Genomic DNA, 26444 nt, shown 5'->3' on the forward strand with positions numbered 1-26444 from the left:
CAACTCTTTGCTGGCTCCTCCAGCTCCACAGGCAGCAATCCAGAAATCAAACAGAAATCTGCAAATGAAACTAGCAGGAGCCCAAAAGAGGGGAAGCAGCTCTTCCTGCAACAATTTTCCTAGGAGACAGCCTGTGTGCATTGCTGTCCCCAGCAGAATGGGCATCCTGACCACCAGAGGGGCTGGAACACAAATTCCATGGAGAATTGTCGCTTTCTCTCTCTGCACCACCACAGGGAATGAAGTGTGGGCAGCCCAGAGCTGTCCAGAGCAAAGCTTTAGAAGCTGACTGTAGCTTGCTGAAACAACACTAAGCTCACCTGGCTTTGTGTTTGATAAGGGATTTATCATCTCTTCAATGATACTGAAAACAGCAATCTGATACTGGAACTGTATTTGCATATTAAAAAAAAAAGTATTAAAATTCTTGAAGACCTGGCAAATCAAATGTATATAAAGCACAAAGGAAGAGGAGGGGCAGACACTGATCTTTCCTCTCTGCTGACCAGTGACAACACCCAGGAGAATGGAGTTGTGTATATGTCTGTAGGGGACAGAATGAATATTTTAGGGGGAAAACGAGGAACTCTGTAGTGGACAGGTAGGGAAAAATTTGGAGGCAAAACTTGACTCCAAGAGTAGAGAATGAACACTTCCAGGGGAAGATGAGGTAATGAGTAGTGGGCATATAGGGAAAGTTGTGGCGGTAAATCTTGAGAAAAGCTCCATTAAATAAATACTTTGAAGTAAAAATGAGGGAATCAGTGGTGGAAAAGAAGGGGAAATTTTCTAAATTGTGGATAATTAGGGAAAATATTTGGGATAAAGAAATGAAGTGCACAAGGGAAGCTTCATTTTCCCAAGGGAATGCTTTAGGGATGGTGCAGTTTCTGAACTGCACAAGTAGAGTCAGGCTCCCACAGAAACCTTCCAAATCTGGAAGGGACAGGGAAGAAAATTCCAAGAGTGGTATGGGAAGTGCTTTCTCCCAGGTCTGGACACTGCTGAGGTTGGAATGACTTAAAACAATTCCTTGTCCCTTTCTTGTTCCCAGCCCAGGACTAGAGTTCCCTAGTGTTCCCTGAGTGGCTGCAGCTCCCTGGATGTGGAGGGAGGAGGTCCCTGCTGGTTGCTGGGTCCTCGGTGGGCAGAGAACTCTGATCTTGGCAAGATGGGTTTGTGAGTATTGAATCAATCCTACCTCCTTTTTAATCAGTTGTTTTAATTAGTCACAGCAGGGACCAGTTTTAGCCAGCTTTAGTAGGGGTCTTCCCAGATTTCTGAGCCTTGTGAGGCAGGAGATTGACCTGGCTTGGGAACTAAACACTCACGAGTAATTTTCTGGTAACATCTCCATGTCTGACAGCTGATCTTTGTGCTGAAAGGATCCCTCTTTCTTCCCTTCAGACAATTCCAAGACTCACTTCTCCCATCTGGGAACTGTCCCCAGTCTGGATCATCTCAATGAGTATCCCATGGGGTTCAAATTTAGCAGTTAATTCTTCTCACCCGTGCCCAGTTCTAATTCCAAAGGACTTGGTGTCTGCCTTACCCGGCTGGAGTCTGGTTGCAACTCTGTTCTTCCTGCTTCTGCTGCTTTCCATTTCCCATGAATTCCACGAACAGAATGACAGTGTTTTCCACCTCCTCCAGGATTCCCTCTGTTGGGTTTGGTTGCTGGAAGAATATCAAAACCTGGGCCTCCAGAGATTTACTAGCAGGAATTAGATCCCTAATTTGGATTTGTTAATTTCCAAATATTATCTCTTCCCAACAAAGCACTGGGCATCTAAGGAATATAGAAATGGGTGTGCTAACCACTGGTTACCCCTCTGGAATGTCAGAGCTTGGAAAGAAGGGCAGCTGGGGCTTTTCCTGGTGATACCCGTGATGTGTACTTTACCTAAGAGTCCCTTGCCAATGTTCCCCTGAATCCACCAAAAATCCACCTGTTCATTCCCCAGCTGCTTCCTCCCTCTTTTCCTTTATCCAACAGAATTTTAACAGGTGAATAGTCCCCTCTAAAACAGCACCCTTCATTCCAAACCTAATAGCAAACAAATAATTTCCTCTGACCTTCATTATTAGGATTTCACCAAGAGCTGGTGGATGGAAAATGATCCTCTCCTGGCCCCTGCTGGATTCCTGGAGCAGGGATTCTTTCCCTCTTTCCCCTGCCCCCTTTCAGGCTTTGTTCCACAGCTTTGGCTTCCAATCCTTGGATCCCTTCCCTCTCTCCAGGAGCTCCCAGCAGTCCCACACCCTCTTTTCTCCCATCCTGGTCATTTCTCCAGGAATGGATCTGTGCATTTCAATTCCCTTCTCTTTCCTCCAACAATTCCCACCAATCCAGACCTAAAGCTGACACAAGGAGCGCTCGGTGCCCACAAATCCAAATCCAGACCTTGCCATCCCTAAAGCAGCAACTCCAAACACAAAATCGTGGGAAATTTGCATTAATTCAAACCTAACATTTAGGACACACCAAATACTTCAAAATGCCCAAGAAACATCCTCTTGCCTTCAACTCCCAGGGGTTTTTGCTTTGAGCTCCCATGGATCAAGGGATTTCCCTGCAAAAATCTGTGCAGTGCACACTGGAATGGCTGATCCTGTGAATCCAAGGAGTGTTAAAAGCTTAGTCCAACCTGGGCCACCATAAATTTTTGCCAAATATCCCCCAAACCCTTGGGATAACAGAACCCTCTGGTACTGCATTTTTAGTGTTAGAAAGCCAGGAATTACTTTATTATCCTACCTCCTTTTTAATGAGTTGTATTAATTAGTCATCAGCAGGGACCATTTTTAGTTACCTTTTGTTAAGTTTCACAGATTTCTTGTTTTGATCATGAAAACGCCAAAACCTTAAGTTTGGTTAAATGAACAAATCCTGAGGGAACTGGGGATTGGATATCTTGGATCTTATGGCCCTTCAAGGACATGTTAGATTTACCCACTGATTTCGGTGCCAAGGGAAACTCCAAGTTAAGAATAATCAAAATATGAACCAGTTCTCATGAAACTCAGCTCTCCAAAATTTTATTCAGGATAAAAAAGGATGAGAAGGACCTTGGAAAATACAATAAAGAAAAAAAATCGGTGCATATCCCACAGTGATATAGACCAGAAGCAAGACCACTTCTCTCATATTTCTGCTTTTTGCCTTCCAATAAAGGGACTAAAACTTGAAAAATTGAGTAGTATTTCAACTTTGGAGCATAGTATTAAAGAACAAGTTTCAGAAGCACACATCAAAAATTCAAGACTTGAGGCAAATGTCAAATTAATAAATTTAATAACAGTATTATCTAGTTGAGGTTCCTTAAATTAACTCTAGTATCTTTGCTTTTTAATTCTTTCTGAAAAATGAACCTTTTAAATACACAGTACCCACCTGCTGTAGGGGCACAAAAGAAAACACAGTGAGCTATAACCTCGAATCCCTACCCAGTCCTTAAAAATTGCTATTGTACATTGACACCTGTAGCTACCTCAGCACCCACAGTACTTCATACATGACTAAATATCCTTCCAGTCACTCTGATGTCATCACCAGAACAAGGTTTTTAATTTCCTAGACCCCTTGCAGGACACCGCTAACCTCAGCAGCATCTCTGCTGGTCAGAAGCAGAAGGCTGGGCATGCAAGATGCCTGCAGTGTCCTAAAAACTAGGTAAAAGGCTGCTGTAAAAAAAAGGATATTAAAAAAATAAGAATTTAAGCTGTAGTAAACAGCTTCTAGGAAACAGTTTTAGACTCAGTGAGACACGTGAACTTGCTGTCAGCTTGGTGATGTAAGGCTGTCCCCATGCATCCTTCCCAAGCAAACCCTGGGGAGCTTTGCCTGATCAAGACACGGAGGTGATCGGGTGCTACTGCACCCATGCAGGGCTGCCTGCCAAAACCCCCTGGCAAGGAAACCTGGGCTCCCTTCAGCCCAAATCCACCTCAGGATTTGGAAAACAACTAACAAGAAAATCTCATCCAGTTTTTATCCAGCATTTTCTTTTACTGCACAGGGCATGCAGAAGAACTGCTTTTGTACTCCTATGCCATCACCCAGTACTTAGGAGTAAATATAAAATTAAGAATTTTTTTTCAGTATCCCACACATTATCAAGCAAAAAATTCAAGGTACTTGTGGAATAGTACCCAAAGCCACCTTCTGTAATTTCTTTCATTGCCCAGGGATGAGAACTGTGACCAGATGGAAAAGTGTTTGCACTTGAGAAGCTATTCCAAAATACAAAGGAAACCAATTTTTATCACTGCCTACCTCTCTGTTTTGATTAGGCAGCTGCAACACCTTCAGCCATAAATGGTTCAGTGGCACCCTTCAACTCAACAAACATCTTTAAACTGATGTTGCAAAGGTTATAGATACAAGGCAAATGCTCCTGGCCCTCAGAGCTCTGTAAGGATTACAATTTGGCATAAGCAAGGTGAATAATCCAACACTTGTCATTGTTTTCATAGTTCATACTGAATAAAATCCCAGGTATGCACAGTGTTAGGAAGTAGGATATTACTGCCACTTGATTACAGCACTAAGAAAAAGCATAAGTGAGCGTGTGCTGCCCTGAGCAGCTGCACTGTCCTCCCTGGACATGGAGCACACAACACAGACCACGAGGCATCACCACCTCTCCACACATAGGTTTAGCACAGTTATGTGTCTTACTTGCCAGAGAGTCTGAAAATATGAAGCATTTTTAATGTAAATGTATTTTCCCAGCACTGTGCATCAGCCACCTCTGTAACTTTGTCTTGTTCCCCATTTAACTGTTTTTTTTTTTTTTTTTTCTTCCCTTCTATACAAGATCCCTGAATAACTCATGTTTAGAAGGAGAACCTCATGTCCTTGGCATAGCCCAGTTTGTCCAGGTTGGGAATGCAAGCATACTGGATCATTGGAGGAGGTCCACACATGAGGATCAGAACATCATTCTGAGGTGGGGGCAGGTGGTCTCTGATCATCTCTTGGTTCACAAATCCTTGGCTGTAATCCCAATCTGTTAAAAGTAAATGAAAGTAGGGGAAGGGGAATGAGGTAAAAAGGAGGAAAAGAGAGATACAAGTCACTTTAGAAAGGAGAAATCCTGCTGATGAAGTTGTTCCCAGTTGGAACACTTACGGTGACAGTCAGTTTTACTGGGATTCACATTAACCATCACATCCCCAGCCCTGGATGTAGAACAAACTTGTGCTGCTGCTGACCCAAACTATTGGGCACCGTAAGACTGACACATTTTTTTATCCTAGTTTTGGTCAGGTTTCATATATGACAGTGAAAGCCTGCAGAACTGTCTTGAGGAGGTCCAAGGAGGAACTTTTATCCCAACTGCCAAGATCAGTTCATGACTTCCCCACAGAAGGAATAGCAATCAGAAATTCCAGGAGAACACTAATTGCAGTGGATGACAACAGAAATAGTCTTCCTAATGTACCAGAGGTGTATTCTTGGTCACAAGGAAGAGGAGGCACATGGCTTTTCCTTCTGTGCCCCAAACTCCTGCTGAATATGAGTGTGAATCTATTCTCACATGGGTGGGCATGACAAGGAATGGGAAGAAAGGAAAACCACGAGGAATGACACTGTTTAGCCTTCTCTTCCTCAAGCTTGTTCAGGAAGCTCAGGAAGAGATCTGTGCCCGTGAACTACACAGTGCCTCTGGCACTGCAGCTGCCTCAGGGCAGGCTCCAAACACAAGGATAGCACATTGTATTTATGTCTGTGGGGACGGAGAAAAGAAGGTCACCCTCCACAGGAGACAATGGTAAATATGCAGGTGTAGCTACGGGAGGAACACTGCACTGCCACTAGCCTGAGGTGAGCTTTGGAAACACTTCTCTACTTACAACAGAGCCTGTGTGCATCACTGTGTGGAGAATGATGCTACTCAGACATCCACTAAGCAAGAAGTGAATCATGAAGCCCAGAAAGACACCCATGACACAGCATGTCTCTTGTAAAGCACATTAATACTCCTGAGCTTCACATGAAGTGGCACTCCAGGTCTTACTTTCAGGTGCTCTGTCCAGCGTGTACCAACACTTGAAGCGACCAGGATTCTGAGCCTGGATCTCGTCGAGCTCGGAACGTAACAGGATATCCTTCTCAGTCTGCAGGACAAGGAAAACAGTGATCACACCCTGCATGTGAGTGCAGCCCTCAGATGGCCACAGAGCAGCAGCTACTGCACAGCCCTGAGAGTTGGAAGAGATGATTCAACTCCATTTTAAAGGCTGAAGAGGCCAAACCCAAGTTATTTCCACACCTAGCCTGTGGCAGAGCTAATAGAAGGCTCATAACTTTCCCAAATCCTGACCATGCAATGCCTTCCCTCTAAAAATAAAACAAAGCAGAACCGGAATCAGAAGAATAAAGCCCCTTTTAGCACTATCACACCATAAAACTAATCATGACAGAAATATCTCCCTACCCCTTCACACTGTGCCGTCCAGACAGGGAAATGCCAGTTTTTTCACCTTTGCCAATTCAAGTATCATCAGCACTGCCATATGGAGACTGCTTGGCTTTTAAAAAAACATGTGGCATGAACAACCAAAAGGGTATCAAGTTCTGGTTGGAACAATAAACATTACTCAGGGTATCAAGTTTGGCTCCTCCCTGGTGCAGCATCACTGAAAGCCAAAGGAAAGCCTTCTTTCCCTAAGAGCAGCTGCAGTGTGGGCAGGAAGGAAAAGGGCAGGGACTGAAAGTGCTGCCATCCCCTGCAGCCATAGTAATTTGGCACGGAGGTCACCACAATGTCCGTAAGTGTGGGGATAAGGAGGATTGTGCAGCAGCTATTCCAGAGAAGGTGCTATTCCTGGATCTGCAGCTGTGGGTGCTCCAGAAAAGCTCCTACTGGCTCTGGCCAGCTCAAAGTGTGCCAGCCAGAAGCACAGTAGGAGCCCATGTACATTGTTTTAAACACTTTAAAATATTTTAGGAAACAGCTTTCTATTTGTGGAGTTACTGGGTGCAAGGACTCTTTAAAGCCAGGGAGTGATGTTTCCATAGGCTGTTGCTAACAGGCAGGGAACTGTTCCCAGGCTCTCCCTCCCAGCTGCAGTGGGCCTCCTATGCTACTAAAGCAGCTCCAGCCTTGTGTTAGCCATTCTGAATCATTCCTAGCAAATCCTGGCCCTCCTGCCCTGATACCACTGCACTTTATACCAAATCCAAGGGCTCCAGCCAGCAGCAGAGAGCACTGGCAGGGCTCCTCAGAACAGGGAATCTCAGCACTTGGATCATAGTTCCTGGGCAGAAAAACCTCAGGTTATAACTCAGGTATTGTAGAACTGCCTGGGTTAGAAGGGACCTTAAGGCCCATCTAGTTCCACCCCCCAGGTTGCACAGAGCCCCATCCAACCTGGCCTTGGACACTTCCAGGGACAGACACAGCTTCTCTGAGCAACCTGTGCCAGGATCTCACAGGGAAGAATTTCTTCCTCATATCCAATCTAAACCTTCTCTGCCAGTGTGAAGCCATTCCCCTTTGTCCTGTCACTCCAGGCTGTTGACAAGAGTCTTACTGCATCTTTCTTATAGGTGTAGATATGGCACAAATGAATGAGCACACACTTGTCCAAGACTGAGCACCAAGATGTTTCCTATTACCATCCGAGTAGCAGTTGCATCTAGACAGTTTTCCTTATCTCCTGTTAATAGGCCCATCAATGTCTCGCCTCATGACTCAGAGATAACACTCTCCAAGAGCCAGTTCTGTTTAACAGGTGATTAAGAACACATCTTGTGACTCAAAATAACATCAGCCCATTGTGAGATGCTCCACCCAGGGAGAGAAGCTAGGCATTCCCACCTGGATAAATCCAGGGATTTCTAGACAGAAAAGCAGCCTTTCCACAGGTTTCCGAGAAGACACAGCAACCACACCTGCCACTCCAATTTGGACTGCTACCAGCACGCTGGCCAAAGGGGTGTCAGGTTGTATTCTGATTTTGTCAGTGGTCTTCCTTTTGTATCATTGCATGTATTTTTGTCTTCTTTTTTCTTTTCCCAATAAATTGTATTTCTGACTTAGAGTCTCTCACTGGTTTTGCTTTCAAACCAGAACATATTTTTGGCGCCCAGTGTGGGGCAAGAAGGTACTGAGAGAAGTCAGAATTACAATTTTGTACTGTAGAGCGTACCTATTCATTATGATGCTTAACATGCTTTTTTGGGTCTTATACCTAGCTCTCTATATTTTCCCGAACGTGGGGAATTATCTGGCAGTTGTAATGCTCATGTGTAAACCAGGGTATGGTATGAGATTTGCTTTATTGATCTATTACGTCTATTGCATTATAACCTCTGAGGCAATGAACATGATTTGGAATATGTACTCAATTCTGTTTGCTTGTCCTAATCTAGGCTGCTACGTCTGGGGCCTCGGCAGCCACACCCAGCCCCTGGGGGGAGGGGTAAAGATTGATTTTCTCCAACCTTTCAGGCTTGACACAGCAGTTTTTGAAAATGTTAAGTTCCCTCTAGATGCCAAGGACAGCATAATGTTGTTGTTAGTTCTGCTTTGTCTTCTCTGCACAGTCTGCAACATGCTTAGAAACAAAACACTACATAGTGTGATGCAGCAAAACATACATAGTGTGATGCAGCGTCTTCTTGAGGAAGAAGAAACAAGGAGCAAAGCAGCAGTGTCCGTACAAAATGCCACAACAGCATCCATGTCGACGCAGACTGTCACAGAGAAGGAAGGAAACAAAACAACAGTGTCCGTGTCTACGCAGACTGTCACGGAGGAGGAAACCAAAAGCAAAGCAAGGCTGTCTATGCCTACACAGACCGACACAGAGGAGGAAGGGACCGAAAGCGCCATCAGCATCTCCACACAAACCATCACCAAACCAGAGCAGCCTGAACCATTAGTAGTTGCCCCCATTCAGAAGAAGAAATCAAGGAGCAAATCAGTCTGCATAGTGACTGATGAGGACGCTGCAGGACCTTTGCCCCCAGCGGAAGAGACAGAACCAGAGATCAGCACTCGCTCTCTATCCCTGGGTGAGCTGCGTGACCTGCGGAGGGAATTCACCTGCCAGACAAACGAGTCCATCCTAACCTGGCTGCTCCGCATCTGGGATGCTGCAGCCAATGACACCATTCTGGATGGAAGTGAGGCCAGACAACTGGGATCACTGTCCCGAGATGTGGTCATTGACCAGGGGATCGGGAGAACCCAAGAAACTCTCAGCCTCTGGCGGCGACTGCTTGCAAGTGTGAGGGACAGATACCTTTGTAAAGAAGACCTCCAGGTGCACCAAGGAAAATGGAACACCATGGAACAAGGTATCCGATGCCTGAGGGAATTGGCTGTGTTGGAAATAATTTTCTCAGAAGATGAGAGATTTCCTAAGAGTCCAGACTGTGTCCAGTGCACATTGCAAATGTGGCTGAGATTTGCACAGCTTGGACCAGAGATGTACTCCCGTTACCTGGCAACACTGCAGTGGAGGGAAGGCGAAGACAGGGTGGGCATCTTAGCTAATAAATTAAAAATTTACGAGGATACTGTCACCGCCCCATTTCGTACCCATGTCTCGTCTGTGGAAACAAGGTTAGCTGAGCAAGTCCAGGACTTGATTAAAGAGAGTCATCAGAAACTAAAAAAGGAACTTAAGGAAGAAGTCTACCATATTTCACCAGAACCAACAAGAGTCTCCGCCATTAGGAGCCAGCGTTCCCAAGCCAAAGAGAAAAGATACACTCCACGAGGAAACCTCTATTTTTTTCTTCAGGAGCATAGAGAAGACATGAAGAAGTGGGATGGAAAACCCACCTCTTCTTTAGCAGCCCGAGTACGTGAACTAAAAAGAACACCTAACACAAAAAGCTCATCTAGAGTCAATGCTGCTCCAGTCTCTCACACACAGAATTCCAGACAATATAGGAATGATGATATAACTGATCCTCTTGAAGGAACCTCAATAACCTATTTACAGGAAGAGAGCAACGTATACCATGACCAGGAATAGAGGGGCCCTGCCTCTAGCCAGGTAGAGGACAGGGACAATCGGATCTATTGGACTGTGTGGATTCAATGGCCTGGCATGTCTGAACCACAAAAATATACAGCTTTGGTTGACACCGGTGCCCAATGTACCCTGATGCCATCAAGATATGTAGGAGCAGAATCCATTTCTATTTCTGGGGTAATAGGAGGATCCCAGCAGCTTACTGTATTGGAGGCTGAAGTGAGTTTAACTGGGAATGGGTGGCAGAAACACCCCATCGTGACTAGCCCAGAGGCCCCATGCATCCTTGGCATAGACTATCTCAGAAATAGATATTTCAAAGACCCAAAAGGACATCACTGGGCTTTTGGAATAGCTGCTGTAGAGGCAGAAGACATCAGAAAGCTGAATACTTTACCCGATCTCTCAGACGACCCCTCTGCTGTGGGACTGCTGAAAGTTGAGAACAACATGTACCAATTGCCACAGCAACAGTACACCGTCGGCAATATCGTACCAGCAGAGACTCTGTGATCCCCATCCATGAGATGATTCGTAAACTCGAGAGCCAAGGGGTGGTCAGCAAGGCCCATTCACCTTTCAACAGCCCTATATGGCCAGTGCGCAAGTCCAGTGGGGAATGGAGACTGACGGTGGATTACCGTGGCCTGAATGAGGTCACATCACCACTGAGCGCTGCCGTGCCAGACATGTTGGAGCTTCAGTATGAGCTGAAGTCCAAGGCAGCAAAGTGGTATGCGACCATCAATATTGCGAACGCCTTCTTCTCCATTCCTTTGGCAGCAGAATGCAGACCTCAGTTTGCCTTCACCTGGAAGGGAGTGCAGTACACCTGGAACCAACTGCCCCAGGGGTGGAAGCATAGTCCCACCATCTGCCATGGACTGATCCAGGCTGCACTAGAAAAGAATGAGGCTCCCGAACATCTACAGTATATTGATGACATCATTGTGTGGAGGAGCACAGCAGGGGAAGTCTTTGAAAAAGGAGAAAAAATTATCCAGATTCTGCTGAAAGCTGGTTTTGCCATTAAGCGAAGCAAGGTTAAAGGACCAGCTCGAGAAATTCAGTTTCTAAGAGTCAAGTGGCAAGATGGACGTCATCAGATCCCGACAGAAGTAATCTACAAGATCACCGCTATGTCTCCACCTACCAACAAGAAGGAGACACAAGCTTTCCTAGGTACCATAGGCTTTTAGAAGATGCACATTCCTGAGTATAGCCAGATTGTGAGCCCTCTCTACCTGGTCACCCGCAAGAAGAATGATTTCCACTGGGGCCCTGAGCAACAACAAGCTTTCACCCAGATCAAGGAGGAAATCGCTCATGCGGTAGCCCTTGGCCCAGTCAGGACAGGGCCAGAAGTAAAGAACATGCTCTACTCTGCAGCCGGGAACAATGGTTTGTCCTAGAGCCTTTGGCAGAAAGTGCCTGAGGAGACTCGGAGTCGACCACTAGGATTCTGGAGCCGGAGCTACAAAGGCTCTGAAGCAAACTACACTCCCACAGAGAAGGAAATCTTGGCTGCCTATGAAGGAGTTCAAGCTGCCTCAGAAGTAATTGGCACCGAAACGCAGCTGCTTCTGGCACCCCGGCTACCAGTGCTGGGGTGGATGTTTAAAGGAAAGGTTCCTTCCACACATCATGCCACAGACACCACATGGAGTAAATGGATTGCCCTCATCACTCAGTGTGCCCGTATTGGAAATCCAAATTGCCCTGGGATTCTGGAAATTATAACAAACTGGCCTAAAAGGGAGACTTTTAGATTGTCTTCTGAAGAAGAAGAGCAAGCGGCACATGCCGAAGAGGCCCCACCATATAATGAGCTACCGGAAACTGAAAGACAATATGCCCTTTTTACAGATGGTTCCTGCCAAATCATAGGCACTAGTCGGAAATAGAAAGCTGAAGTGTAGAGCCCCACACGACAAGTAGCACAAGCTACTGAGGGACAAGGTAGATTGAGTCAGCTTGCAGAACTTAAAGCTGTCCAGCTGGCTTTAAATATTGCTGAGCGAGAGAAGTAGCTGAGGCTCTATCTCTACACCGACTCATGGATGGTAGCTAATGCTCTGTAGGGATGGCTGAGTCGCTAGAAAAAGGCCAACTGGCAGCGCAGAGGGAAACCCATCTGGGCTGCCGAGATCTGGCAGGACATTGCCACCCGAGTAGAGAAGCTGACCGTGAAGATCCGACACGTGGATGCACACATACCCAAGAGTCGGGCTACTGAAGAGCATCACAACAACAAACAGGTAGACCGAGCTACCAAGGTGAAAATATCACAAGTAGACCTAGATTGGCAGTATAAGGGAGAATTATTCCTAGCTCACTGGGCCCATGATACTTCTGGTCATCAGGGGAGAGATGCAACATACTGATGGGCCTGTGACTGAAGGGTGGACCTTACTATAGACAACATCTCACAGGTCGTACACAACTGCGAGACCTGCGCTGCAATCAAACAGGCCAAGCAGATGAAGCCTCTGTGGTACGGTGGGCGATGGCTAAAATACAGATATGGGGAAGCCTGGCAAATTGACTATATCATGCTTCCCCAAAGCTGCCAAGGCAAGCGCTATGTACTGACCATACTGGAAGCAACCACAGGATGGTTAGAAACCTACCCTGTGCCTCATGCCACTGCCTGGAACACCATCTTAGGCCTAGAAAAGCAGGTCTTGTGGAGACACGGCACCCCTGAGAGAATTGAGTCAGACAATGGGACCCATTTCAAGAACAGCCTTATCAACACCTGGGCCAAAGAACATGGCATTAAGTGGATATATCATAACCCCTATCATGCACCAGCTGCCGGGAAAGTTGAACGATGCAATAGACTGCTTAAGACCACCCTGAAGGCACTCGGTGGGGGAAACTTCAAGAATTGGAAATTAAACTTAGCAAAAGCTACCTGGATAGTCAACACCCAAGGGTCCATTAATCAAGCTGGTCCTGCCCAATCTAAACCCTTGCACACAGTGGATAGAGATAAAGTCCCTGTAGTACATATGAAAGGTATTTTAGGAAAGACTGTTTAGATTAATCCCACCCCAGGCAAAGACAAACCCATCCGTGTGATTGTTTTTGCTCAAGGACCCGGTTATACTTGGTAGGTAATGCAGAAGGATGAGGAAACCCGTTGTGTACCACAGAGAAACTTAGTCTTAAGTGAGGACTATGTGTAAGGTTTCATCATGATGCAGATGGAAATAGGAAAAGGGGTGGATAATGTCCAAGACTGAGCACCAAGATGTTTCCCATTACCATCTGAGTAGCAGTTATATCTAGACAGTTTTCCTTATCTCCTGTTAATAAGCCCATCAATGTCTCGCCTCATGACTCAGAGATAACACTCTCCAAGAGCCAGTTCTGTTTAACAGGTGATTAAGAACACACCTTGTGACTCAAAATAACATCAGCCCATTGTGAGATGCTCCACCCAGCGAGAGAAGCTAGGCATTCCCACCTGGATAAATCCAGGGATTTCTAGACAGAAAAGCAGCCTTTCCACAGGTTTCCGAGAAGACACAGCAACCACACCTGCCACTCCAATTTGGACTGATACCAGCACGCTGACCAAAGGGGTGTCAAGTTGTATTCTGATTTTGTCAGTGGTCTTCCTTTTATATCATTGCATGTATTTTTGTCTTCTTTTTTCTTTTCCCAATAAATTGTATTTCTGACTTAGAGTCTCTCACTGGTTTTGCTTTCAAACCAGAACAACACTGAATATGAGAAGAAAAATAGAGGAGAGCCTAAAGAAGCTAAAACCCACAAGCATGAAGTGAAACGCACCACAAATAATCATAATCACTCATAATCCAAACACAAATATTCATTAGAGGGAGAAATTAAAAAGCAGAAAGATTCACAGCAGAAGAACATCAGGCCAAGAAGAGGTACTGCCCAGCAGCACAACAACATTTGGGTTATCCAAGAAATCTCTCTTGCAAGGATTCCATGGATAAGAGCTTCCCCCTGGCCAGCATGCAGGATGCCACACCTCAAGGAGCAAGAGAAGCAGTGAAAAACTGACAGAGGGGGTGGAAATAAAAACAGACAGCCCAGAGGAATCATAGCTCTGTAACTGAGGGAGCTGCTGAAGACCACAGTTTTAGCCTCCCCCAAGGTGTCCTCAGACAGAAAGATTCCACAGACAAACACTGCTGCAAAGCTGGGTAGTTGAAATTGCTGGAGGAGACAAAGGAGTCCACCTCTTTCATGTTTCCACTAAGAAAGACAGCTCTGAAAGACTGCCCAAAACATTAACAACTTGCACAAAGGAATGCAGGGCTTTAACATTCATAAACGGGATTAGAAACAGAGCGGTGAGTCACAGGAAGGCAAATATTAGCAAATCTTTCTGTAGTAATGCTAAACCCTTAATTTATCAGGTTACTTTTATATGGGAGGTTTCCAACACTTCAGTTCACTTCTCCCCTCAGGGTTTGTATCTCTGTGATTTCATTTGCTGAGTGAAGTCCTGCTAGGTAAGTAAAACATTACGAACAGAAAAAAAGGACAGAATTACCTGATTAGCAAACAGCAGCTGGCAAGTGGTGGGGTCATCTTTGTCCTTTATGATTGCTCGAATGATCTGCAGCATAGGTGTTATCCCTGGAGGAGAGAGGCAGGTCAGTGATGTGAGGATGGGGAGTAAAAAAAGGGACAAGTGGGAAAATGTGAGCAAATGCATCTACCAGCTGTCAGAAACCACAGATGAATCCTTACAGACACCTACCAGTCCCCCCTGCAATCATCCCCACGTATTTCACTGTCTTGGTAACTGGTTCAGCTTTCTTTTCTGGCCGAATATCAAACTTGCCTGAAGAGAGAAAGAGATGGAAAACACTGAAGCAAGCAGGAAACACCTCCTGTTATCCCTTTCCAGAACATCCTGCTAAATTGACTTCGTTTCAGCCCTGCCACCCTTCCCTCCCAGAGAACAGAAAAGGTGAAGATGTTCTGAATTAGACCAATCCTGAAAGATGATTTTAAGACATGAGGAGGGAACATCAGACATTGACATGGGTTATGGCTTATCCCTGACCACAGCCTACATACACACCACCTGTATTTCAATTTGCTCACATCCCATACCCCCAGTGACATTCACAAGTCCAGATTCTGGAAACAGTTCTACACTAAGGAATTTATCTGCTCAGAGAGTTTCTTTCCCCTGAGCAGATTATTTTAAGGAAAAACATAAATATGCAACATGGTGGGTTTTTTTTTATTTTTCTCTTTTTGAGCCAATTTGTCCATTTCAGCCAAACACAACAGAGAGTCTGAAACTCCCCACAGTGTTGAGCTGTATTCAGAGTTCTGCTTCACACAAAACTATCAGAAGTTTTTTGTGACACATTTGTGGCTGCATTATACTAACATGAGATATTTTACATTGACATAAAAGCAATGCCTACTCAAAGTTCATTTTTACTTGGGAAATTAGCAGTGGACAGTGCAAAGACCCAGTGTTTTTGTCAGTGTATAAACTGTGCCCATATAAGCATGGAAAAAACCCATCCCTTACTTGAGAACAGCATCAATAAAAAGCACTTCTATAGTAATAAGAGATTTTTCCTGTACTGTTTACTCTGGGTAAATTCTATCTTCCCAACCAGCCTTGCCTTTTCCTTTGTACACAAGGAGGCCACTTGGTCCTCTGAAGTCAATGGTGTCCCCTATTTTCAGGCTGTCCAAGTATTGAGACATCTTCCCTCCATCAGGAAACTTGGGATGGACACCTCTGAAGTAGACCTGTTAAAAACAATAACAAAGCAATTCAGTCTTGCAGCTCAGAGAAGAGCATTTGCCCTTCAAATTTCTAGGTTCAAATATTCCTCATGCAAAGAACAACAATTACTCCATAAAGAAATTCAATGTCTGACTGACAAAAGATCAAAATGCCACTCCTGCCCCAATTTCTGGACAGAGACCAGTGATTTCTCCACTGTAGTTCTGCAACACAGAAAATGTTGATAATAATCAACACAATTTACACCCAAATTTAAAAGGGGCTAGAAAAATAAAGAAAAACCCCAAAACTGTGATTCCAAAGAGCAAAATTCTAAGAGGAAATCCAGTGTATATCTTAATATTTTAAATTCCTAACAGCTTTAAATGATAGGTAGTCTAGCTACCAAGAGGCAAAACAAAAGTACATTATCACAAGAGTTAAAATCACATTCTTACCAATTAAATCAGTAATTCCCACTGCCTGGATCAGTAATGATAATGATCATCACTCCCAGTGATCATAATGGCCAAATTCCATTAGCTTCAGAAGCAGCTGCCCATTCAGGAAAGGTTAATTCCTTATTCCAGAAGGATTAAAAAGCATACGAGCATCTGCAGGTCTACACAGAGGGTGGAAAATGATGCAGCACCTCATGAGACACCCTCACTAAAGAAGTGCCTGCAGAATGCCATGTGGACTGTAGGTAATGGCACATTACTGAAGAGAAACCAGCACACCAAACTTCACTTAAAGGCACTGTAAAGGTGGCTCAGAAGTTGCCCAGCCTGGGAACAGAGTGACATTCTCACCTTGACAACAAGATCCACAAAGCCCTTGTCATCATCACTGGAAACTGGAGTGTAAGGTCTGACAACCAGAGCTCCATCAATCCGTGCAGACAGGTAGATGTGCTGCCCTGTTGCAGGGAAAAAAACACCAAAAACTAGTTTTCTTTCAAAAGATTTTTCCTTCAGGGGGATGTGCTGAAATGCAGGCTCAAAGCTCTAACTACCTTATTTTGGGGCATCAATTCTTCCTTTCTTATTTTCCTGCCACTGCCACACCTTGCCAGAGTTGTTAGCCATGCACAGATCTACCTGGAAGGACAGACAACTCCACTGCTAATTCTGTGTGTCAATCATAGCTTCAAGCATTTACATTTACCAAAGCCTGAACTGTACCCAAGATCTTTCAAAAGATGGGATTTGTCTCTCCTGTACAGACAAATAAAAGGGACACAGGAGGGGAAAACTGTCCAATGCTGTTCACACATCTTTATTAATGTATTAGCTGGAAACTGCCACAGTTTAGTTAAAACCGAGTTTGTAACTGCTCTTGCTTTGACCACACATACCTCACCTCTTCCAGGAGCTCTCCAGCTGCCTTTGCTAAGGCTGCCTAGACACAAAGCACTTTTCTAACCCTGCTATTCATCCACCTTAACATGTGAATGCAGCAACCATGTTTCCATATGTCACACATCCTCTGAGCTCTCTACAACAGCTTCTCTTCTCAATGTCTACATATTTCTTTTTGAAAAAAAACAAGAAAAGAACTAACTTCTATGGAAGGTTTTCCTATAAATTTCCAGCATTCTGAAGACACCTAAGTGAAGATTACCTAGGAGGGGAGGGAGAGGTTGTGAGTTTTGGTTTTTTTCCACCATTAGATCAACAGAACAAAGCACCTCCAATGATGGCACAGCTCCTCTACCTGTTATGGGAACACCAAGAGGGGATTTTACCTGGAGCTGGCTTGCAAATGATCATAATGACCATATTACATTAGCTCCAGAAGCAGCTGATCCTTCAGGCATGGTTAATTCTTTACTTCAGAAGGATTATGAAATGCTAGGTGAAGCAAGATCTGCTACCTGGTGCCTTGGGGAACGAGCAGCCATAACTAACCTGAAGCTGTACATGGACATCATATTCCAGTAACCCTCCCAGCAAAGCCTACAGACATCCTGCTAGGACAAACCTGGAGGGAGCTGCAGCAGGGAGCTCCTGTTCCTTCTCTAGGGCAGAAGTGGCTGCAGGCACAGACCCACAGACCCCTGGTGACCCCTGCAGACTGTCAGCCTGGACAGTGGGGCTGCTGCTGGGGCACATCTCACAAGAACTGGTACAAAGTAGAAAAGGTGCCCCTCCCAGAGGGAAAAAGTGCTTTATGCCCTCACCTGATAGAGCTTTACCTCACCCTGAAAGGGATATACCTTGGCAGCCTCTGCATGGGGCCACATACAACCCTCTCCCTCAGCATGAAGCTTTCAGTGTTTTTGGTGATAAAAGGCAAATGCTGGTGCTGGAGTAGACAGCATCTGTCATCCAACTGCATCTCTGCTGCTCCCAGCTGCTTTTCCATCCTCTGTAGCTTTCAGCTCTCTCTGCTTCCAAGTCTCCCCCTGCAAACCACTCCTCAATGCCCATGTTGGGCAAGCCAGGGAAAGGAGCTTTGCTTTCATGGCTACTAAAAAGATCAAGAGATTTTTAACACCCCAAATAAGATGGAACTTCTGGAAATAAAACACCTGGAAAAGGCACTGACAACAATCATAAAGCACAGGATCCATGGATCACTGCAGCAGCTTGTTAAAGCAGAAGTCATATTAAACACAAGTCACAATTAAATGCTCTTTATACAAGCAGGAGGAGACAATGGCACTAAGCTGTTATGAAAGGCACCAGACCACGTGGCAGAGCCTTTGGAAACAGCTACCCCTGGGTGATTCAAAAGTTCCATGAAATTCAGAAGTGAGTAGATCATCTGGTAAACCATATGTGTTAGAGGAGAAGTGGATGAGAATGGTGCCTCAGGGCATGGAATAGGACTGCAGGGATTTAGCCCCACAGGAATAACACATGCTGGAAAGCTGAGACTGGAAAAATACAAGTGAAGACCTGTGTTTGTTCCTCCTCTCTCCACAGAAACAAGTTGGATGTTTACTCACATACACTGCATTTCAAAGCCTGCAGATTACTCACAGCAAGAGGATAATCTTTCAGAGCTCTCAGTAACAGCTCCAGCCACATGAGCAGTATTCCAAATACAAAACATAGGGGGAAAAAACCCCACAAATCTCTTATAGTATAAATAATGCAAGTAACACTTGAATTCTTCATAAGGAACTTACCTAGAGGGAGACCCAGAACGTGCTCCATGGAAGGGAGAGCAAATCGAAATCTCCTTGTGTCATGACTAACTTCCTGAAAGAGGAAAATCAGAACAGTCAGCTCTGTTGTTGGGATTTAATGTTTGTGATTTCACTTCTAAAGCAAGACAAGTCTGGTGACCTGTTGGATTAAAAATTAATGAAACTTAATGATACTTGAGTGCAGATTAAGACTAAATGATAACTTTCCAAATATTATGCACATGTACACTGCCTTCTGTGAGAAGGTCACAAATATAAATTAATTAGTTTTTCAATTCTCATTTCAATTTTAAATATGCAGCAGTTCAAGGCCAAAGTATTCTGATTTTCATCTCTCAAAATCAGATGAATTAACCATTTCAATGGAAGCAGCAACCTGGTTCCTTTTGCTATGGTAAGGTCCTTAAAGTATTTTCCCAGTAAAAACTGAATTAATCCTTAAATGAAATTGAAAAGAGCACTGTGTTTGGATATGAACAAAATTATGACAATATATCCAGTCCTGCTGGGATAGTTATTCTAATCTTTACTAGAAAAGTTACACCTTGAATAAAATTTTGGCAATAAGTAACTGAACATTATTTCTTATATTATGTAAATTTTATGTTTCAAAAATCAGGTCATATTCATAGGAATGGAAAACACAGCAAAAAATGAAAAAGACAGACAGAAATATCATAAAGCTTAATGCCTCATCCACTGACTTTCTGTTTTTAAGGGTTTTGTAACCCTTATTTTGTTTGCCTAACTGTTTTTAAAGTAACCAATGGAGACAAATTTCTTCCTCACAGTTTGTCTCATCTTCCCTTACTATGGTCATACTGATGAAATTTTCCTCACAGTACCTAATTTTAAGGCAAATCCTGAAGGAAGAAGGGAATTTATTGGCAGTCTCAAAAGGGCTTCTCTGTACTTATGCCTATTCAGGAGCAGTAACTGCCACTGAAAATTCCTTTAGAAAGACAACTAATGTGGACTTAACTCTGCTGCTGTTTCTGTACTGAAATTTCAGCACTGTATGGAAATCACTGGATTTTGCCAATAATGCTGCATTTTTATTATGCTGTCTTTAACAGTATATGTTGGGGAAGATGAAATAGCAAGGCCCTATAAATATGAGGGCCTGGCAGAAGAATCAGAGAATACAGATATCGAGATGAAAACAAGGTTTGAAATACCAAACCTTCATTACTGAGCATCCCGAAAACAATAATGCAATCCCCCCTTTCTGATAGATCCTAAGGTCAAATGGAATGTCCTGTCTCACCCCCCAATGTATGGTTCATCCCTCACCTGTAACCCTCCCCTGAAGTATCCGATGTCTGTAACCCCATTGGCCCAAGTCCTGTCCCAGCCCACCTTGAAGCCCCCTGATAAGGTGTGGCCGAGGGACCGGACGCTCTCTCTCTTGGACCTTCCTGCTGGGACACCCACCTGGCACCATCTCTCTCTCCCCCCGCTCTCCCTGGGCCTGCCACGAGTTGCGGCTAGCAACTCTAAGTAAGGCCCTTCAACCTTTACAATAAACCCTATGCTCTAAAGACCAGGCCTCAGAGATCCTTCGTTACCACCCACCCAAACCGTCCTGGAGTCCAGCAATCCCCGCAGTATACAGAAAGAATAAACTCTGAATTTCCACTTAATCACCTCACCAATTAAAGTGGAGAGAGTTTAGCTGAAGGTGAAAAACACAAGTATTTTGGTGCATCATGAGGCAATTGTGAGAAACGAAGAGGCTCAGGGAATCCCCAACACCAAGATGAGCACACTGGTGCCTCTGTCACACAACCAGGACACCGAGCCTGCCACTCTGCAAGGTGTCATCAAGGCTGGATTACAGACAGCCTTGGATCAGGATGCATTTCCAGCACAAGGTCACTCCCCTTTGGCACTGCTCCAGGCACCTGCAAACCCTTGGCCACACACTTCTGTCTCAAGCTGCAGTGCCACGGAGTCTTCCATCCTTGCCAAATGCAAAGCCGGAGAACAGTTTTTGCAGGCTGGTGCTTTTCAGAAGCCACTGAAAGGCAATAAATTAATTATGCACACCATTATAAAACCAACCAAACAAATTGAAGCAGTTGGCTTTTTTATGGCATGAACTAAATTAGTACACCTAACTATATTACAAAAAATTTTTCCTATGCCATGCACTAGGAAGCAGCCTTGAGACTCCTATTTCTCTGTTCCAAAGAGAGGTGTGGCAGACTCAATTTGGACACAGCATAGAATCATAGAAGGATTTGGGCAGAAGGGACATTAAAGACCACCCAGTTTATCCCCCTGCCACGGGCAGGAACACCTTCCACTACCCCAGTAATGATAATGATCATCACTCCCAGTGATCATAATGACCAAATTCCATTAGCTTCAGAAGCAGCTGCCCATTCAGGAAAGGTTAATTCCTTATTCCAGAAGGATTAAAAAGCATACGAGTATCTGCAGTTCTACACAGAGGGTGGAAAATGATGCAGCACCTCATGAGACACCCTCACTAAAGAAGTGCCTGCAGAATGCCGTGTGGACTGTAGGTAATGGCACATTACTGAAGAGAAACCAGCACACCAAACTTCACTTGCTCAGATGTAGCTCAGAGCTACATCCACACTGGCCTTGGACACTGCCAAGGATCCAGGGGCAGCCACAGCTTCTCTGGGCAACCTGTGCCAGGGCCTCACCACCCTCACAGGGAACAATTTCTTCCTAATACCCAACCTAAACCTCCTCTCTGTCACTGTGAAGCCATTCCCCCTTGTCCTGTCACTCCAGGCCCTTGTCAAGAGCCTCTCTCCATCTTTCCTGTGGGCTCCCTTCAGGCACTGCAAGGCCACACTGAGGTCACCCCAAAGCCTTCTCCTCTCCAGGCTGACCAATCCCAATTCCCTCAGCCTTTCATGACCTCATGAGAAGTAGGGAGTCTGTAATAACAGTGTGGTTGCAGTACACCTGGGAAATAAACTCAGCAATGCAGCCCAGCCCAAGCCACAGGGAAGCTCTCAGTTCCTACAAACCCAGGATTCAAAATGACAGGTTTTTTTTTTTGTTTCCTTTGACAGAACCAGTGAAAGCCAAGCTAACAGTGCACCCCCTAAACCTCAAATAAAGTTCTGTTCCTGTCTAAAATCTTCTGATGAGTTTCTGAATAGCTCATAGCCTTAAAAAGTCAACACTAAAAATATCCTCAGGTGTGTCTTCACACCTGAGAAGCCAAGATTTCTCTCTCATGCTTTTGATGGTGGGTTTATCCAATAGATACCTAGATTTTTCAACTTTGGTGGCTTTGGCTCACTTCCCACAAGCTTAGTTACCAATTTCTGATGGCAAGATCCACCCCTGAAAGCATCATGACCTTCCTCTGGTATCCCACTTGAGCAAGCATTTAATTTTGTACCGGGAGGCTTCACTTTTAACGGAGAGTAGAGAAGCTGAGACAGCTTGGGTGCTGTCAGGACTGCATGACTTAAACACCTTTCTTCCTGTAAAACATCACAGTACTTCAATCCAGTAACAGAAACCAGCATCAACATAGTTCTGGCAGCTGCTGTTGAATGTCACTGACCATGAAAAAGCTGCCTGCTCTGCCTGACTTGTGTCCCTTAGCCCAGTCAGTGGTGAAGAGTTTGGGAAATTCTGCTGATGTGCTCCACAACATGAGACACATGTGACTGTGCCTTTGATCATTTCCAAGCAGCATTCTCCACTCTAAACTGTTTGGAAACAAGCTACTTGCAGAAATGCAAGTTACACCACACGAAGAGCTTTTATAAAAAAGTCCTTTCCTCAAGACAAAAAGTATCCACCCTGTTGGGACATCACCCAGGACTTCAGAAGCTGTAAGCATTTCACAGCACCCATGGAGAGGTCATGCTCAGCACTACACATGCACCTACCTCCTTATCAATCAGCCTCAGTGCATACTTCACTTCTGGGTCTTTGAGGGTAATTGCAGGCTGGGGATTCCTGAAGAGCCTCATGAAGATGCTGTAGATCAGCCATATTGGGTATGTCACAACCTGACGCAACTGCAGCAGCACAGAAAACAGCGTTAGACGCATGTGCAGAATGAGAGAGAGTTATTTGGGTGACAAGGAATAGGGTCCTATGCCATGGCAGTCTAACCACCAAAAAGAATGTGTTTATTTGAACAGAAAAAGAAAGCATTATTAAAAGAAAAAAAAATCCCAAACCCACAGATTTGCTTTCTGAAGACCTGGCACCACTCTTGTGTTGAAGCAACTGCACACCAGCACAGGGTTGCCACGCTGGCAGCTGGACACAAAGTGAGGCTGTCACTGCTCCATATCCCCACGTGCCCTGATAGGGAGGCTGAATCCCCATCTCCAGCAGGCACACAGACACACGCATCACACGTGTCCAAATACACAGAGTATCCTGAGTTGAGAGGGGCCCATCAGGATTATCCAGTCCAACCCCACACAGGACACCCCAACAATCCCCGAGAACACTGTCCAAATGTTCCTTGCACTCTGTCAGGCTTGGGGCTGTGATGATTCCCTGGGGAGTTCCAGTGCTCAACCACCCTTTGAGGGGGGACAACCTTTTCCTCATATCCAGCCTGTGGCACTGATCAACACAGCCAGACACTCACAAACAGCACCAATGGGCTCATCCTGCTCCCCTCTCCACCGCTCACAATGAAGGTCCATGAGTGGGAATTCCATACACACACACCTGTACGAGGTGGATCCCCCAGCAGCTGGCTTTGCCCTGGCAGAGTGTGCTCACTCTCCAGGCTCCCCAGCTGCTGCCATCTGGACACAGGGGCCACTGTTGCACAGACCCCTTCACAGGCCACCCCATGTGCTGCACCCTGTAATTTGGGGTCTCACACTTGAGCACAGACTCCCCCTTCTCCCTCTGGCAGCTGAGCAGGGCTTTGCCAGCCATGCCACACTGCTGCTGGGTGCTGGCAGCATGCCCACACCCAGTGGGTGCAGGCACTGGCACTGCCACCACAACACAGAGCCCTGCATGCAGTACAGCACCCCTTCCCTGGGAAAGCAGGTTAAGCTGCAGGACACAGCCAAGGGACAGCCCTTCTTGTGCCTTTACCATCACTTTCTCCACCTCTGAAGCCCTATAAGACAGGAACAGATTATGCTCTGACACGACACTACCCTCTTCACACTGGGGCAGGAGAATAAACTGCACAACTACTTATAAAAATCCTCTCTGACTCAGTAATTTATTATTCAACACTTCAACAAAGGAGAGCAGAAAAGCATTACTATAGCAAAAATTAAAAAATGAGCTCAACATTTTACCTGCTTAGCCTTCACTTTTATTTTATTTTAAAGGGACCTGAACAGTATTTTAGAATGGTATTTGGGCAACTGTGACAGTCCCTCAGGAGGCAATAAAAACTTCCTATGTTATTAATAATAAAACTGTGGGACAACATAAATTCTCTCTTCTTAAAATGCTGCTGTACAGGTTTAAAATGTATCATCACTGTGTACAGCCTGAGGGCACACCATGCCATACACACACTGCATTTTTCACTGTTATTTGGGAATACTGAAATAGCTCCATATACGTTGTTTCTGAAGAAACTGAAGCTTACAGGAGAATTATTCCTTAACTCTCATAGATCCACCAAATTACTGCAGCTCTGGGAAGACATTTTGGTATTGAGTCACAAAAAAGGGCAGAGGGAGGGCAGCTGTTCAAAGGTGACAGAGCAGCAAGTAAACTCCTTAATGAGAAATTAACATGTGAGTGAGTTCTGGAGGCAATAGCAAGCTGACTCTGTAGCAGGTGTTTCATATAAGACATTAATAAGTTAAAACAGTTTCATTTCCAAATGTGGCTATCTCAAATGAACAAAAAATAGATCTGCTGTTGTCAGGCAATAAGAAATAATTTTAACACAGTGTTAACCTCGTGGAAAGCAATTTGTTACTCATGGTCAATTAGTAAGTCTCATGGGATTTGGCCTGGAAAGACACAGCACACCCCCCAATTCAGAAAGCTGTTTTAGTGCCTTACTCAGATCCATCACCAGGTGGACAGAAAAAAAGGGGAAGAACTGAAGGCTGAATGAGCACAAAAAGCCATGCTTGCTAAGAAAAGCATTCTCTGGGTTAAAAGTGGCCTATATACTCTCACCACAGACCAAGATGTAAATGAAGATAACTGCACAGCATCAGGTCTCCACAGGCTGACCACAAGGCCTGGGAATCACCAAATAGGGACCTTGTGACTCATAATTTCCAGCTGCACAAATCTTTGCAAACAGACAAGGCAGAATTAGTAACTGAGCGGGAATTTTTATTAATGGAAAGAGGCCTCTGTGTGATAACAGACAGAAAAGCCAGGAGACTGCACTGCCAGGGCGTGGTGAGCACAGCCCAGTCCAACACACAGGCTCAGGGCTCGACACCCCAGCACTGCCCTGCCCTACAAACACACAAACCACACCGTGCTTCGGCACGAGAAACATTGTACCCACGGCTTCAAACACCCTGGCTTTGAAGTAATCGCAGCTAACAGGTTATTCTCATCTCTTTCAGAAACCAACGAGTGGATAATGGGATTTCTTCACCTCGGCAGCTTTAGCCTCATCTCCCCTGCTCAATGGACCTTATGAGCAGCTGTTCCCAAACGAGTGCATGTCGGATCCAGCTCCACCCTGCCCCCTCGCAAACCCGAAGAAAAGAGTGTTTGAGCACAGGAGCAAAGAGCCGTAACAGGCAGCTGAGAAAAGAGGGTAACGATGCCTGGCGGAGATGCAGACCCACGGCCCAGCAAGCACGGTCATGGACAGAATCGTGGGATGGCTTGTGTTGGAAGCGACCTTAAAGATCATTTCGTTCCAACACCATGGGCAGGGACACCTGCCACTATCCCAGGCTGATTAGAGCCCCATCCAACCTGGCCTTGGACACTGCCAGGAATGGGGCAGCCACAGCTTCTCTGGGCAACCTGTGCCAGGGCCTCACCACGCTCACAGGGAACAATTTCTTCCTCACAGCCACTCGAAACCTACGCTCTTACAGTCTGAAATTATTCCAACGGAGGAAAACACCACAAGCGTTCAGAGCCCCCCAACAACAATAAAAACAGTAACAATAACAAGAACAGATAACCGCGGAGCTGGGAGGGCAAAACACCCCGGCCAGGCAGCCAGCACAGGCATCAACACCGCCCAGGGCACGGCAGTCGCGTGACAGCCCCGGAGCCTCCGCAGCGCCGCGGGGGCCCCCAGGCAGCGGAGACACGCGGGGACACCCCGGGACACCGCCCCGCCCCGGAGCGCTGCGGGCGGAGCCGGGGTTGCGCAGGAAGGGACCCCGCTCCCGGCCGCCCCCCTGCACTCACCACGCTGAGCTGTGCCCCCATCGCTGCCCCGGCACACCGCGGGCACCGCCCCGCTCCGGGACGTCACACTCCGCGATGAACCGCGCCGGTCCCGCTCCGCCCCGGGACGACATACACAGCGCGGGGCCCCGCCCCGCCTCGTGACGTCACACACAGCGAGAAACTGCGCCTGTGCCACTCCGCCCCGTAAGATCACACACCGCG

At 45.7% G+C, this 26444-nt stretch overlaps 1 protein-coding gene across 2 annotated transcripts; it reads right to left on the reverse strand.

Moving 5' to 3' along the window:
* Positions 1-3023: 3023 nt before the first annotated feature.
* Positions 3024-26407, reverse strand: LOC128787734 (NADH-cytochrome b5 reductase 3-like). Of its 2 annotated transcripts, XM_053942110.1 has the most exons (9): positions 26241-26407; positions 22790-22921; positions 18879-18951; positions 16555-16661; positions 15631-15765; positions 14747-14825; positions 14537-14622; positions 6024-6123; positions 3024-5012 (listed from the first exon to the last, which is right to left on the reverse strand). In XM_053942110.1, the coding sequence occupies exons 1-9, from the start codon at positions 26259-26261 to the stop codon at positions 4840-4842; spliced, it is 906 nt and encodes a 301-aa protein (XP_053798085.1). In that variant the 5' UTR covers positions 26262-26407; the 3' UTR covers positions 3024-4839. The 2 variants fall into 2 exon arrangements, with proteins under 2 accessions (XP_053798085.1, XP_053798086.1); XM_053942111.1 differs by lacking the exon at positions 22790-22921 and having other exon boundaries at positions 26241-26406.
* Between the last annotated feature and the right edge of the window lie 37 nt (positions 26408-26444).

This window comes from Vidua chalybeata, chromosome 5 (assembly GCF_026979565.1).
Source record: "Vidua chalybeata isolate OUT-0048 chromosome 5, bVidCha1 merged haplotype, whole genome shotgun sequence".
NCBI classification, from domain to species: Eukaryota; Metazoa; Chordata; class Aves; order Passeriformes; family Viduidae; genus Vidua; species Vidua chalybeata.

What these genes read in the sequence shown, in the direction of transcription:
- LOC128787734 (XM_053942110.1), bottom strand. Translation starts at nt 26,261, where the DNA reads ATGGGGGCACAGCTCAGCGTG. An exon ending in TTGTGGATCTTGTTGTCAAG is followed by an intron (nt 15,766 to 16,554) that starts GTGAGAATGTCA and finishes TGTTTTTAACAG; the next exon opens with GTCTACTTCAGAGGTGTCCA. An exon ending in TGTACAAAGGAAAAGGCAAG is followed by an intron (nt 14,826 to 15,630) that starts GCTGGTTGGGAA and finishes TCTTCAGGCAAG; the next exon opens with TTTGATATTCGGCCAGAAAA.